The sequence below is a fragment of the Lissotriton vulgaris genome, chromosome 5, assembly GCF_964263255.1.
Source record: "Lissotriton vulgaris chromosome 5, aLisVul1.2, whole genome shotgun sequence".
Taxonomy (NCBI): domain Eukaryota; kingdom Metazoa; phylum Chordata; class Amphibia; order Caudata; family Salamandridae; genus Lissotriton; species Lissotriton vulgaris.
Window position 1 is genome coordinate 1,279,614,042 of NC_141693.1, and position 16,670 is coordinate 1,279,630,711.

At 45.5% G+C, this 16,670-nt stretch overlaps 1 protein-coding gene and 1 long non-coding RNA gene across 3 annotated transcripts in view; both read right to left on the bottom strand.

The window, feature by feature from the left end:
* Positions 1-2,957: 2,957 nt before the first annotated feature.
* LOC147712462 (uncharacterized) lies at positions 2,958-11,335 on the bottom strand. The gene is made up of 2 exons (XR_015295998.1): positions 10,031-11,335; positions 2,958-9,947 (listed from the first exon to the last, which is right to left on the bottom strand). It is a non-coding gene; the product is annotated as an uncharacterized LOC147712462 (long non-coding RNA).
* Positions 11,336-14,238: 2,903 nt separating this feature from the next.
* SYT2 (synaptotagmin 2) overlaps positions 14,239-16,670 on the bottom strand; it is a 356,952-nt gene continuing 354,520 nt past the window's right edge. For both annotated transcript variants that reach the window (XM_086920344.1, XM_086920342.1), the window contains exon 10: positions 14,239-15,051. In XM_086920344.1, the coding sequence (XP_086776470.1) occupies positions 14,845-15,051 (207 nt within the window). In that variant the 3' untranslated portion in view covers positions 14,239-14,844. The remainder of the gene's footprint in view (positions 15,052-16,670) is intronic.

Sequence of the window (16,670 nt, forward strand, 5' to 3'; positions counted from 1 at the left end):
TCTGAGGTTGCGGGACACTCAACAGCCAGAGCCTTTGTTTCCTGATCAAACAACGCCCAGGTCCACCCGGTACAACCTCCGACCCAGAAAAAAGGACTGAAGAGACAAAGGTTTCTGCCCTCTGCTTGACATGGTCTGACAAATCGCTGCAGGGCTGTGATACACCGGCGCATTTTTGACCGGAGCCGGGTTAGCGGACGGGAACGTGCCTATAGGACCGCCGGAATCAATCACTGACCAGTGAAGCAACCACCAATCACAGGCAGCAACTAGGGAAGACCAAGTGAAGCAGATGATGAACAAAATGAACACTGAAAGCTTGAAGAGCAAAGAAATAAAGAAACAAGAGTACATAAAGACAATACATGGCCGGTATTCGATCTGTCTAATAGTACTAATGACTATTTCACTGGGACTGGTCTGCCTCGGATGGGTAATACATGCTGCCCTTGCAGCACGTGAGCCTCCTACCTCTACAGAATCGCCTCATCAACATGTGTCATTACCCACCCATGAGAAGAACAGAAGGACAGGTTTCTTCAACAACACTTTCATTCAAATGTTACACCAGCACCAGCTTGTGGTGAACACAACAAACTGTTGGGTATGTGGGTTGCTGCCCCATACTGCAAGCACTGGGATGTCCCTGATTTATGCTCCTTTTTCTCGAGCTGGTTCGGCCTACGGCTGGTACACTGTGTTCTTTGACGCATTCTATTCAGGTGACACATCCACACGATCCCTGGTGAAGATCAGTAGCAGACAAGCATTCCTCCACATCATGGCTGCGGAGTGGCCAAGCATGGATAAAGAATAAGCAGAAAAGAACGAATATGAGACCAATCATGGGTCCTTTTTCCGTCAAACATCTACAATAGTGGGGGAAAGAAAAGACTGCCATCTCTCAGGGATCTCCCTGTCTACCCACATCCCGGAAAATACTGCATGAAAAGCAATGGAACAGTATGGGTGGGGCAAAAAGACTGCGCCTACACGCTCCAGCTCAATGGTTCGACTCCCCCAGCTCTGGTGTCTTCATTGAATACCTATTTTGTGTGTGGGAAAAAGACCTACACCTGGCTGCCCAAGTCTTGGGCAGGCACCTGTTACATTGCTTTGTTGCTCCCCTCCTACACAGCCGATGCAAAACACCACATCCAGAAGAGAGGTGTGGTTGATACTGAAGACACAGTTGGCCAAGAATTTGGTGACTTTGCTAAAGGGTTCCTCCCCTTTTGGGGCCCTATGGTCAATAGTCGCTATCTCCGACGTCTCACCAGGGTGGTGGAGGCCAACATCAACGCAATTGCTGGTGCCCTCAGTAATATCACGGCTGAACTTCAAGCCTCATGACTTTACAGAACAGAATGGCGCTTGACATAATACTGGTGGACCGTGGAGGAGTCTGCACATTGATCAAAACAAGTTGCTGCATTTACATCCCTGATAATGCACCGACAGTTTATCAATCAATCAAGAAGCTCCATAAGATTGCTTTCGACATCCATCAGGATGAGGGTTCATGGTCCCTAATAGTGGGGATGTAAGATAATGATTTTCATTGCAATCCTTGCAGCCGCATTGTTCTCTTGCTGCCTCTGTGTTCAATGCATGCCCGCGCTGTGTGTGCTCTGTGCCACCTCTTTGGCACACTAACAAGTGAATTCACACCATCACAATGCCATGATGATGATCGAGAAAGAGGTCCAGGAGATGATGGACATTGACCTGGATGACTACTGATTGTTGCCTCTGCATGGCAAAAGGAGGGACTGTTGAACTGTAATTAAAATGATCCACAAGACTCCATTTTGTGTTGCCATGCTCTCGGCAACCTGGTGAAGAATTGCTTTCCACGTGCCTGTTGAAACTTGCACAACCCTCCTTCCTCCTTGTGGTCGAGCCGATTCCGAGAAGCTGCCTGTGTGCCACACCTCCCCAGTTGTGTCAGAGACTTAGCCACATCCTGTCCATTGTTGGTAACTCAGCCTGTCACGACGAACTCCTGTGCCCTGTGACCACACCATCTGGTCAAGGAAGCACGAGGCTGCACCCTGTGACCACACATTTGAGCAAGGAAGCACAAGGCTGTGTACATTGTGCAATCAGAGACAGATGCCCCCTGGCCACGATTGCACCACATGAGACTGACGAAGAACTTATCTGATGAGGAACTTGTCAAAATGTGGAACTATGTATTGTGCAAATGGGGGTAGCTAGCGCTATATGTTTGTGTGCGCTGCGGATTGAAGCAGCAGTCTCCGTAGAATTGTCTTTGTACCATTCTGGGACCCTGTCCTTAGCTCGAGATAATAAATAACTTACTTCCCTCCACGGCTGGTTGTCCTGGTCTCTTTGGTAATGTATGATTTAAGCAAGAAGAACCCGTAGATTCTAGGTGTCCCCTGCACTGCTGGCTTTGACTCTCCTAGTGGGGGAGGGGTCTCCAAAAAGCCGTTCTACACTTCCCTCTGGTTGGCTATTTGAGGTCACTCAGAGCTCCTATGTGAAAAACATTCCCGTAATTCACTGTTACTCATCTATAATTTTATATTTAATTTATGTTGATTTATTAAACACTATTGTTATGCTCATCTCAAAACTTAAACAGACAGCGCCACCATGTGGTGGACTGTCATTAGTGTCTGTGTTGAGAATTAAGTGCCGGTGCTAAACACTGGAAACCACTGGCTCAAATTAAGTACTGATGCTCCCTCTGATGGTAGAATGTTGCATGTTCCATGTCCAGTAGACTGATGACAATTTGTGATACGGGCTGTATGGAAAGCAGAACAGCTCTTCAAGAGGCAATCTTAGCATAGCTTAATCCTGAAGCATATATTATAAATTAATAGAGATTTTATAAATTTCTACATGTACTGTCTGTTATTGCGCACATTTAAAGAACTGGCTGAGGGCATGCAGACTGGGACATTTCAAATAAATGCTCACACGAGTTCTCTAAAATCAACAGACTGGGACGTTTTAATTAAATGTTCACACAAATTCTCCCAAACCAACAGTTTATTTACACACAAGTAACATTGAAGGATGCAACATTGTTCATAACGGACAATACAGATGCGACATAGTTATTGTTTGGAGCGGAAGGGGCAGGACCATCTGCTAGCCAATCAGGATACTAGCCTGTCACTAGAGATCAAAAAAATATGGCTTCTGAGTCGCACATTTCAGGGGGATAGACTCAACGCTGGAATGCAACATTAAACAGGCAGACTGCACACAGAGACAGAAACGAGAGAATTTGCTGCATCGTGATTCAAGTTTTCGCAGCTACAGACACAAAGACGAACACAAAAATTCAATGCCCCTCATACATTTTTTTGTTGCTGCCTTTTTTTTATTTGTTTTTTCTTCTTTTTTTTTGCTTCCCACCCTCCCCTCACATTTTGTTCATATAACAGGCATGCTTTAAAATTTCTTGGGTAGGTATGGTGCTCAATAACAAAACATAAACTGTCTTGGTGCCTGGTTGGCTATGGATAAATATGTTATGATCAACCTTCTGTACGCCTTGATGCACTGCCCCAGACTGGGGAACAGAAAGCTTCTGATCCGTGCCATGTACAACATGTTCGAATAGACAATGTACCCCATAGAGGTCAGGTTCAGCGTAGTGTTTTTTCAGCACATAGTGTAGGCACTAGTGACCTTATTTTGAAAACCTTTTTCTAACAACTAACCAAGGTCAATTTTATAATCATTGCTTTTAAGCATAAGGTGGTGGGAGTAGCACTGAAGGCAGATTTGGACTCAATATTGTTTTGAGAGCATTCAGTTTATGATTTCAGCAACTGGGGTGGGAGGGGTAATACTTTTATTTTGATCATTTGGGTGGAGTCGCTAATGGGCTAATTTGAAAATCATTCAGCACAGCTGAAAGAGGAACTCGCACCCTAAAAGTGGAACCAGTATATGGCCTGTGAATGGGGACAACAAGGACATTAAAAACCTATATTGTTTCCTAAAGTTATTGACTCCTGTCCTGCTCATCTAGAAGCATAGCTTTCAGCACATGGTGTGGGCATGCAGTGACAGCCTCATTACCAGATTGATTCTTGTATCTAAAGATTCTTAGAAAATTTTGTTTTCTTACTTTCTTTGTGGTTTTCTTTTGTTGAAAGATATCTTGACAAGTGGTCAATTCTTCCATCTGACAGATGTGAATGATGTGCATTTGCAAAGTTGATTTAGTTTGATGATAGGCAAACATCTACTAAAATACATGCCCTCTCCACCCACCACTATGAAAACATTTATGGAATATAGTGGATTCGAGGATAAACCTTGAAACGTGTTTTAAAATGAGTTTCTCAGGTTTATTTGTTTACTGAGAACATCATCACAGAGAATTCCCCATTACGACCCTGTACAGCACACTGCTGCCTCAGGCTAGGTCCATGCTATACAAATACCACATAGATACAATGAACTCCACAATGATTTTAGATAACATTATTTTGCTGCAAGTAATTGTTCTGCAACAAAAACAAATTATCACCCAAATTCACTCTAATCTTATCCTGACCGCTTACCTTATCCTAACTTAACTATAACCTTTGCACGAACCCATAACCATATTCATAACCTTGATGATGTCTTATACTAAATCTTAATATGGCCCTACACATTAACTTAGCCATCAGTTTTTATCTTCCCTTAATTATAACCCTGATCATACCCCTCAACCCAATTCTAACCTTTAACCTATTCGCAACACTATCATTAACTGTAACTAAAACCATGATTGAATTCTTTACCTTACCTGAACTACACCAAAAATAACCCACTTACTTCCATGTTTAAAAAAACCCTGTTCTACTGACTTAACAAAACTGCTCTTTGAACGATTTTTCATTGAGAGGGAGGGATTTCTCTGTCTTGGTCTTAAGGGCATTGAGAGAATTCCTAACAAATGCCCCTGATGGGCCAAGATTGTAAAGAGTGAATTCAATGAGAGGCACTCAATGATCGAATGCCTGCCGTGTTGCCTGAAATCATCCTCCAATATCAACTTGGAGTGCAAGTCACTCTCAATGAGTGACATCAAGCTGACTCGCTGGTCCCGCTTTTTTCCTGAACAAGTGGTAGGAGCGGATTCAGCATGCGAGCAGGTCTAGTGTCCTGCGAGGTGAAAGGAAGTCTTCAGCTGGTGAAGTGTGGTGAGGCTACACCAACATTATTTCTTGTTGGGTACCTGTGTATGGCACATTCACATGCTGAAACGTCACTGCTTTTGAACCTGACCCCATAAAGTGTCCTCGCAGAAATAAGGCAATGCTGTTTAGACATGACCAACCCTTTGGATGCCCCCAGGGCTGCTTGGTCTTTTTTTTACTAGACCGCGCCCCCCCCCCCCGTCCCTATTCATTGGGTAGGGACCCATCAACATATAATACAGTATCTAAAATACCTAGAGCAAGAGATGGGTGATCAAGGATGAAAATGCAACAATTTCACTAGACCTTGCTTGAATAACAATTTTATGGGATTGAAAAAAAATATTGTGTTATATGCTTTTTTGCCCCATCCTTGGGTATATAAACTGAAATATCAGCAACAAATAATCGTACCCCCTTCTAACTTGATCATCATTAGGAAATAAGGTCACAAAATTGTTCACACAATTTCGAAATAAATAGAACGTTCTTAATACTTGTAATCAGACTGAAGTGCTTGCCCACCAACAAAACTCGTGTGCTTCTAAAAAGTAAGCGTTACATTTTTAGTGAGTAGCATTTCCAGCAGGGCTTAATCTTTAAATATGCGTTCTCAATTTCCACAGTAAGGGTAGTAGAGCAAGGTACGTTGAACACTGTAGGTCGTGAAATGTTTCTACAAGGAGGGCTGTAGAACAACCAAAGGCGTCTGGTACCCAAGTCACCGTGTTTAACGCAATAGAGTTGGTCGCATTATTTAGTTCAATTTATGAGCTAGATGTGATGTAAAACAGAAAACACATCATTGCAGCAGGCTGTGCAGTCCTCACGAGCCCTCAGCAGAATTTCGAAAAAACATCCAATCGCTGCATGGAATGATCATTCGGATCCGAACGTACTGGGGGTCTTTTTTCCATTTTACATATTTAAGGAAAGACATCATTTGACAGCTTCTCTGATGCCATCAACAGGCAGAACAAAAGCTATAGCTGAGCAACATTTTATAGCCGCTAAGGGAAGGATCCTCCCATTTGCATTCCGTTCCCTAATTCTTGAAGGGAATGTCTTTTGATTGAAAGTGGCCATCTCCAATCACATACGAAACAACACTCTTCAAACTGTAGACCCCTTCCCTTTTTTAACAAAAATGAATAGCTATTTTGCCCATTTCACTGGTCAATTACTCTTAAATATTTAAATACATAAACATAGCAATAAATAAATATATCAGTAAATAAATACATGTAAAATGAGGAAATTAGAAGATACCAATGATGGAAGGAGCTAGGCTGTGCATTGGAGTGACCAGTGGGTTAATGGGTAGGGGCAGAAGAAGAAATCACCAGCACAGCCTAGACCCATAACAACAGGTGGCGCTAGAGATACATAGAGCAACCGCGCGCACAGGGACCCCAAGACGGGTACTAACAGGTGAGCCACACACAGGTCTGAAAGATTGCTTTTCCATGCTACTATTTACATAGTGCGTCATGCAGTATTCAAGATTTTTAAATCATTTTTCCATATATATGTCAATCTATTTATATATATTTATATATGCGTCTATATATATACATTGTATTTATTTGTAAAACTACTCGCATCCACACACACACACCAAAAGGTCTTCCAATTTGGAATCAAAGGAGTCTCAAATGGCTTCAGTTTGCGTTTTTCCTTTTTGGATTTGTTTTTTTTGTTTTTTGTTTTTTTGTAAAAAATAAATACTAGCACTAATGAGTCGATGGCGCTAAAGTCATAGTCTCTGCCCCTAAATATTGCAAGTGGCCAGAAGGATGCCACGTCTTATATGTTCCAGGCTGATCCTCTGGCGGAAAAAAAATTGGAACAGCTTCCAGGAAACGGCAGCGAAAGTCAATCAGCGGTGCAGTCTCACGGCGTCCTCTCAGTGAATGAGGCATGTGAAAGATAAAAAAACAAACCTTGTTGCAGTCTCCTTTATCTGTTGCACACAGGCATCGAGGCTTTATTGTTCATTACACCCCACGTTCTGCATCACATATTTCTTCCCCTTCCCTCTTGCTCATCACTCTGACATCTGGCTATTCTATCCCTGTGATCCCTCTCTGTTTACAAACAAGGGCTCGTGAGTGGTCCATTTGGTGAACGTTCCTGGATCTGTGAGCTTCAGGATTTGCAGCAGGAGCCTCCTCGCCAAGTTGGTTTCTCAGTAGGCTGTTGCAGTCTTTTTAAATCTCCATTCCCACAGTGCTGCCACCTTGTGGCAGATATCACAACAAACAGTGGAGAGAGGGTCAAAGGGAAACAAAGTTTTAAGACTCTTACCTTGTTCACATCCCCAGCTACACAATATCAAATAATAATCAAAGGTTAGCTATCAGAAGGCGGTTCATAGATAACTGTGGACCAGATCCAATACTATTAATTGACTGTGTGGCATTTGGTCTCGATGATCAAGGGACCAGCCTATTCACAGGGTGGACAGCCAGACCATATGACTGATCACAGTGGGGCAGATTTATGATGGCCTTGCGCCGCAATTGCGTCACTTTATTTGACGCAACTGTGGCGCAAACAATGCGCCCTATTTATAACGTGACGCATCTAGGAGATGCGTCACGTTGTAAAGCCCTGCGCCATAAGGAGGCGTTCCTGCGCAGGGGGGGGGCGTTTTTGCGCAGGAACGCCTCCTGAAAGTGGCTGAGTGAAATCTATGAGATTTCACTCAATCACTTACTGGCCAATGCTGCGTCAAAACCCTGCGCCTGCTTGAAGCAGGCGTAGGTCTTGATGCAGCATTGTGTAGATGGGGCACCCCCGAGCCTTGCTCGAGCTGCGTCGCGCTTGCAACGCAACTCCAGCAATGCTTCACATTTCCGGCACAGATGCGTCACGCATCTGTGCCGTTTTTGCACCAAGGTGCGCCGCATTATAAATGCGGCGCACCATGGGTGGCGTAGCTGTGGCGCACTGTGGCGCACGTTAACTGGCGCATCCCTCGGGATGCGCCAGTTAACAAAAATCTGCCCAGTGTCTTTTTGATGGTAATCCACTATTTGATGGTTTGGATCTGGTCGACCAGCTTTGGATATATTTTGAGTCTGTTCAGGGCTTCATGTGTTCGTCAGACTGGTAGTTGTTCCCTGTTCTGAGGCTGTTCTGTGGTGACCCGGTGACCCTTTGACTTTATAGTCTTTACAGACAGCCGAGCCAGGTTAGTTGGCTTCCAGACCCCCTGTGTTCTTTTGTGTTGATCAACTTGTGGCAGATAACACAACTGTAGCGTAGGAACTGAGCATGAATAGGGTGGGGCGGATACACGGCACAGGGCACATCCGCCCAACAGGGACTCGGAAGGTGTCAGGAGGCCAGTGTCAGTCTGCGAAGTTCTCTGTTACTCTGACCTGTTAGGGCATCTTCCCAACCCCTGGAGCAGGTCAGGGAAGAACGCACAGCTAGAGCGAGGTGGCGCCCATTACCAGATGAGCCTCCAGTTTGCCAGCGTTCAGGGGCACTACAAGGGTGTAAGTGGGGGTGTAGGAGAGACGTCAGTGGCCGCAGCACACAAGGCAATGAAAAGGCCTCTAAACAAGGTTCTCTCCTCTAGGGACGCGGGGGAGGGGCGCGTGCCAGCAGAGGTGTTTCTTTTAGTTTCGTATTAGCCTACAAGATGACGGCAGTGCTTCAGATATACGTAAATTGGACGAATGTTTTCGAAGCGGTAGTGATGCCTTTGTAGGCGAATGCGCTGTTTTCCTCGGCCTCTGTCCCCTCCTCCCACAATAGATGTTGTTGTTGATGAATTCCTTCCCTTGAATGTACTGACAATTTAGATCAGTCACCGAGAGTTCTAATGTGGGCCAAAGTGACCCTCAGATTGTTTCGAAAGTTGCATCCCCAGCCCCTTAAAGACCCAGGACGTCCTCCTGTGAGTTACAGCCCCCCTCGCATCGCTGGAGTGCACAGGTTCTCCTCAGAACTGCTGCAGACCCGTCTCTCTGTCCTGGCTGGGACTCTCTTTGTATAAATGGCCGCCTGAGGCTTTACTAGCCCCTGGTTTCTCTGCCCCAACACAAACATACTCCGCGAGTCCTCTCGTCCCATGAGGCCTTCCGGTATTATGGCCTTCTCCTCTTTCTTCACACACACATCAAGTTTTCTTATCACTTCCCCGGCCTCTCTTTCCGGCACACAGACATCAGTTGATTCTCCCCTGCACTCGTTTCTCATTACTGTTTACTATATGCAGCCCTTGTCTGACTGCTGCTCTATACCAAGAATAAACGAAAACCTGCTGACTGCAGTGCCCCACGCCCAGTGCAAATCCAAACCTTCTACTGACAGCAGTGCTCACAATCCTATGTAACTCCAAACCTGCTGACTGCTGTGTCCCACGTCCAGGGCAAATCCAAACCTTCTGACTGCAGTGCTCACAATCCTATGTAACTCCAAACCTTCTACTGAAGGCAGTGCTCACAATCCTATGTAACTCCAAACCTGCTGACTGCAGTGCTCACAATCCCATGTAACTCCAAACCTGCTGACTGCAGTGCTCACAATCCTATGTAACTCCAAACCTGCTGACCCCAGTGCTCACAATCCCATGTAACTCCAAACCTTCTCCTGCCTGCAGTGCTCACAATCCTATGTAACTCCAAACTTCTCCTGCCTGCAGTGCTCACAATCCTATGTAACTCCAAACCTGCTGACTACAGTGCCCCACGTCCAGTGCAAATCCATACCTTCTACTGACTGCAGTGCTCACAATCCTATGTAACTCCAAACCTTCTACTGAAGGCAATGCTCACAATCCTATGTAACTCCAAACCTGCTGACTGCAGTGCTCACAATCCCATGTAACTCCAAACCTGCTGACTGCAGTGCTCACAATCCTATGTAACTCCAAACCTGCTGACCCCAGTGCTCACAATCCCATGTAACTCCAAACCTTCTCCTGCCTGCAGTGCTCACAATCCTATGTAACTCCAAACCTGCTGACTACAGTGCCCCACGTCCAGTGCAAATCCATACCTTCTACTGACTGCAGTGCACACAATCCTATGTAACCCCAAACCTTCTACTGACTGCAGTGCTCACAATCCCATGTAACTCCAAACCTTCTCCTGACTGCAGTGCCCACAATCCTTTGTAACCCCAAACCTTCTACTGACTGCAGTGCACACAATGCTATGTAACCCCAAACCTTCTACTGACTGCAGTGCTCACAATCCCATGTAACTCCAAACCTTCTCCTGACTGCAGTGCTCACAATCCTATGTAACCCCAAACCTTCTACTGACTGCAGTGCTCACAATCTTATATAAATCCAAACCTTCTCCTGACTGCAGTGCTAAATATTCAGTGTAAATGCACTCCTTCTGCGGACTCCAGTGCTCAGTATTCAGTGTAAATGCACACCTTCTGCTGACTCCGGTGCTCAGTACTCAGTGTAAATGCACTCCTTCTGCTGACTCTGGTGCTCAATATTCAGTGTAAATGCACACCTTCTGCTGACTCCAAAGTTCAATATTCAGTGTAAATTAACTCCTTCTGTGGACTCCAGTGCTCAATATTCAGTGTAAATGCATTCCTTCTGTGGACTCCAGTGCTCAATATTCTGTGTAAATACCCTTCTTCATTACACTCCAGTGCCAGTATTCAGTGTAAAAGCACTCCTTCTGCTGACTCCAGTGCTCAGTGTTCAGTGTAAATGCACACCTTCTGCTGTCTCCAGTGCTCATTATTCAGTGTAAATGCACACCTTCTGCCGACTCCAGTGCTCAGTATTCAGAGTAAAACCACTCCTTCTGCTGACTCCAGTGCTCCGTTATCAGCGTAAATTCACACCTTCTGCTGACTCCAGTGCTCATTAGCGGGTGTAAATGCACAACTTGTGCTGACTCCAGTGCACAGTATTCAGTGTAAAAGCACTCCTTCTGCTGGCTCCAGGGCTCAATATTCAGTGTAAATGCACTCCTTCTGCTGTCTCCAGTGCTCAGTACTCAGTGTAAATGCACTCCTTCTGCTGGCTCCAGGGCTCAATATTCAGTGTAAATGCACACCTTCTGCTGACTCCGGTGCTCAGTACTCAGTGTAAATGCACTCCTTCTGCTGACTTTGGTGCTCAATATTCAGTGTAAATGCACACCTTCTGCTGACTCCAAAGCTCAATATTCAGTGTAAATTAACTCCTTCTGCTGGCTCCAGGGCTCAATATTCAGTGTAAATGCACTCCTTCTGCTGAGCTTCTGCTGACTCCGGTGCTCAATATTCAGTGTAAATGCACTCCTGATGACCCCAAAGCTCAGTTTTAATTGTAAATGTACTCCTTCCAGTGTGTGCTCAGTATTCAGAGTAAAGGCCCAGCTTCTGCTGACTCCGGTGCTCAATATTCAGTGTAAATGCACTCCCGCTGGCTCTATTGCTCCATATCCGTGGTAAAAAACCATTTCCTGCCCACTCTAGTGCTCCCTGTCCAGCACAAACTCATTCAGCTGGCAGCTGTTGTCTAATGCACACTCACACTTGCTGACTCCTGCTATACCAGTCCATTGTTAACCACTAACTTTGTTAGACCCAGAGGCCCCAATGCAGATTCACTCTCGACTTAGAGTGAGAGAGGTGTGGCTCACTGGTTAGAAGCGGCAGACCCGAGTGCAGAGAACGGCCCAGGACCAGGGTTCGATTCCCGACGCGGCAGGGTCTTGGACAAGGATCAGCGGACTGATAATTCTCGCATCGGTGCCTACTCCGACCAGGGAGCACACTCGGCAACTCTGGGCATTAGCTTGCCTCATCTCCACAACGGCCCCACACAAACGCCGGGGATGCCTGGTTTCACCTTGGAGACCCCCAGGAGGGACTATCTCACAGGGAAAGCCAGGACGGGTTCCCCAGCGGTCTATAGCGCTACGAGGCCTCCGGGTAGCAGTGCGCTTTACAAGATACAACAATTTACAATTTACAATTTACTTACACCGATTCTGACTGGCTCTCCAATTCTATGGAAACCCCAAACACTGTGCTGGCCTTCATGCCATAGTCCAGTGTGCATCTGAACATTCTGGTAGACTTGTACCCTAGAAAAGCATAAACCCTCGCACCCCACTGCCTCTGAAGGCATTACTGGGTGCATCCCATACACTCCACTGGTCCTAGAGGCCCTACACGGTGCTCAGTCTGCACAGGAATGTAGGCCGATGATCATATGATGGTCCTGGGCTCTCCCCTAGGCATCGAAACCTCACAATGTGGTGCGTGAATGATGACAGTGTAACCAGTCAAACTCTTTGCAGCCCAGCATTCACTCTAGGCTCCCAGAAATGGCTTCATGGGTGGCTTATTGGGCCAGGTGTATCTCTGTGGTAGATTGGGAAAACTATGCCGTAAATTACAATCTGGGTAACTTTCCCAGTGGAGGCCATATCTAGCCTGAGTGCATCCTATGCAGCGTCTCATCTTTTAACCACCAGCAGGCCAGCGCGTGTTTTATTTGCGTGTTTGTACGCCATCATGTAGTCTCAATAACCGTGCACACGTTTCTGCGGTTGTATGATGGTCTCACTTTTGAAGCTGCAAAGCTGTGTCTCAGCAGTCTGAAATGTGTTTTGAGTTTTTGATGAGTTTGCATCACTCACCAGAAGGTCACAATTGATGCTCCTAAAGTCAATCGGGCGCCACATTCTTGTTGGCTCCCTAACATGTCTCCAAGTCTCACCAGCCTTGCTTTGCATGCCGCCCGGGTCGTTAGCATACATCGTACCATGGTTCCAGTAGCTTGTGCCCTGGTTATAGCATCGCATGTATCTTTAATATTAAGAAGGAGTCAAAAAGAGCACACAAAACCTCCTGTTAAATGCCTATGCATCTGGTGCCTATGTATCTTTTGAATCAGGTTGCCAGCACCTCAACGGACGGCTGATTACCACTGCCATTTCCGGGTCCCAACATGGAGACTCGCAAAGAAAGCTCAGCTGACCCTGACCAGCAAATCCCAAAACAGGCACACGTCACCCACAAACCCATGTACATCTGACTCCATTGTTCCACAGTTGACTCAAGTGATGTTCATGTCCATGAGTAGGGATGAGCAGGACACTGAAGACCATTAGAAGGAGCTAATTTATGCCAAACCTCCTAAGGCCACGAGAGTGGTCTTGCCTGGAAGTGGAATGCCTAATGAAGGGAAACTTCATGCTGATCCGGAAGTCCTAATGCAAAGGTACACCAAGCAGTGAGTCATTCTTCACAAACACACTTTGGAAAGTCATTATACACCCACCTCTTATCCAATCTTACTATAATTTGTTATGTTGCATTTTTGCAACCTCATATCACGCTTCCACTGTTTGTTAGTACTCTAACCAACAGGTATTACGGTTATCCATGGTAATGGTAGTAAGTTTACCAACCCTGAACAGATGGAAGGCTGAGTTGGTCTTGCCAGGATCCAAGCATGTAACCTACACCTCACAGCAGGTGTGAATGGGAAGAACTAGCTAAGTGAGCCATCTTGCTTTCCAAGTAGTCAGTCTTCTAGACGTTTTGGACATGTGAGACATTCTCATAGGAAGGACGTATGTGACCCCATACATCTTATAGGGCATACTGCTGACCTGGAAGTCCTAAAGTCGGCACATCTGACCTGAAAGTGAGGAGCACACTCCTAACCCGGAAGTCCTGAAAGTAAATGCACATGACCTGGAAGTCCTAGCATGAATTTTCATCTGACCTGGAAGTTGTAGAGTGAAGACACATAACTCACACAGCAATTTCCTTGCACACACATATTGCACTCAACTCCCAATTTTACAACTCTAGAATGAGGAGAGTAGAAACTTTGCAAAAGGACAAGCAGTAGCGTATGTTCCATAGTGTCTGCTTTCTGCTCTTTGGGCCCCTGCTGAATCACCTAGGAATAACCCTACTAGCAAGAATGGAATCACACTTTGTCTGCCCAGCCACTTGTGCCACCAAAAGGAGACACTCTATGTTCTAGTGGTCTGGAACTTTCATTTCTGAAAAAGTCTTAAAGTAGTCAGGTAACCCCAGATCCTTAAGTATTTCTTCTCTTTTTCGAAGGTGTTCAGCTCACCAAATTTTCTAAAACCACTTTGTGTTGTGTTTTCTCTCAAACAAAGTCAGACAGTAGATACTTCTAATTTCCCAAAGGAAAGCCTTCCCGGAAGGACTTCAACTCGGATGTGTGCAAACAAAGGTCAGTGCTTGGGCACGGATGAAAGCCACCCCTCATAAGAGGTGTCCTGGTTGGGTGGTCGATTCTGAAACAAGCACAGTGTATCTGGTCAACTTGGATGGTTGGGCTGTCTTGAATTACGTGGCACATGATGTGGCAGGGGAGAGTTCAAGAAACAAGAAGCATTGCCATTTAGCAGGGTTAGTTGTTCGGCTTGGGTCAACATAAGTGGAGAGACGAGAGGGAGGACCTACAACAGGAAACATTCTAGAACATGCCGCTAAGTCTTCCGCTCCTTGTGAAGAATGGATTGGACAGCACCAACCTGCACCAGGTCCACTTGACTCCCTCTCAGAATCTGTCCACTCTCTTTAAGCTGGAATATTTCATAATCAACATGGAAAAAAACTCTAACTTTGCATAACTGAGGTATCAATAGCTCTGGGTCGCTTAAATGTCTTTTAGGTTATGCTGGACTGTGACGTTCTACTTTTTGGCGGAAAGTGCCTGGTCCACCTCCTCTTCTGGCTTCAGTGGATGCCACTGTGCAATAGGCCTTCTGGGATTTGCCAGCATGTCTGACCAATGGCGGAGCTCTGTACCCCCGGCACTGCAACCCACAAATATCTTCCCAATTGCCTCGTTCTTGCCCAGTTTGTCATAATCCAAGACGGTGATGACCACCTGAACTTTCTGCAAAGTGAAAAAGTGAGAGTTAAGCAAAGAGTAAGTGCTGCGTTACCTAAATAGGATATTCACTTAAATCACTTTAGAAGAATGGTAGGAAATAACAGCAATCAATGTATAATTTCAAACAATGGGGGCATGACTAAGTCGTGGAGAGAGAATGTGAAAAGAAAGAGGCATGTGCAGAAGATAATGTTTCACACATAAGTTGAATGGATGAGGTTTGAGGTAGAGGCAGGGGAGATACTGAAAGCTCACGCCAGATGCCTGGCTATGACTCAGCTTGGGGTCCCTTCGGATAATTCAGCCCAAAACAAGCAAGCTTTCACGTAACTTCCGCCTGCCACCCCCACCTAACCTTAGGAGCCAAGAATTAAAGACAAGGCAATGACTTTTGATGTAAAATGGAGGAAGGAGTGTAAGAGATACCCACTGTGTGACTGAACTGCACATTATGAAACCAAATTCATCTCGGCTTCTTCACTTCAACAAACTGTGTGACCCTATGCAAACATTCTATTTCCCAGAGCCTCCTTTTTCTTTATTATTACATATGAGAGCGCATTCAAATGTGTGTGTTCAAGATGTGTGCTGTATGAGAACCTCTTGTGTTTGATTCAATAGGCTATAATGCGGCTCCATGTACAATAGGAATCTAGACCACATATTGGGTACACACTGACTTGCCTCTAAGTTCACAAATGGCATTATGGTCAGGGAGGGTGGAACAAATGATTCTAAGTTAATGTATACAAAGTATCACTTTTAATAAACGCCTATCAATGCAATGATATAATCTGGTGTTCTTGGGTGAAATGCTTCCACATTAAAGAAATACACATTTTTGAATTTTGTAGGGACTTTTTAATATTTTTACATGCTGTTTGGTGCAGGATCTATGTGGCAAATATTTTCAAGGCTCACCTCATACACAGGCTCCTGGAGCCAAGACAGGCCTTTGTCTCTGCTCTGGCTCAGCTCTCACTGTTAACTTCTTGGCTTGGCCACCTCTAGTTTGAGATAACCAAATCTCAAAGAGAGGGTCTGATTTATAGTTTAAAGGGAAAAAAGTCCATAGCCACGGAATTGGTTACTAAGACTTTGGCACATTTTGGCTATGGAGCACCTCTCCCTGGGTATGGGTGGGAAGGGCAGCGACTACGCAAAGCTCTGGGGTCCGTTCTTGCGACTCCTCCCTAAAGACCTGCGAGAAGTAACGTGCCCGAAGTATCTGCAAATTCTGCAACTCATTCCTTTAGAACCTCAGGGGGCCACACATATTGATTGATTGCTTGTTGATAGGGAAAATTGGCGGGTCCTGGAGGTTGGATGGTAGAGTTCGAAGCTGGTGCGGAGCAGGGTGGGGGTATTGGGGGTGGTTTTTTTTGTCTTATGCTTGTTTTTCGATTAAAAGTGGTGGCTAAAGCATTACAAGGTTGCTCTTACAGCTTCGCTCTCTTCCGCGGGGTCGCCCTCCGGGTTGTGGACCCAGATGCTGTGTAATTGCTATGAGAGTACGCCCTGCCGGAAAGCTGATGTAGGCAGCTGGGCTGTGTAAAAGATTGCTTCTCCACACAATAAAAATTATTGACTCTAAAGGGAAAAAAGAATCCTCCATTTCCTGA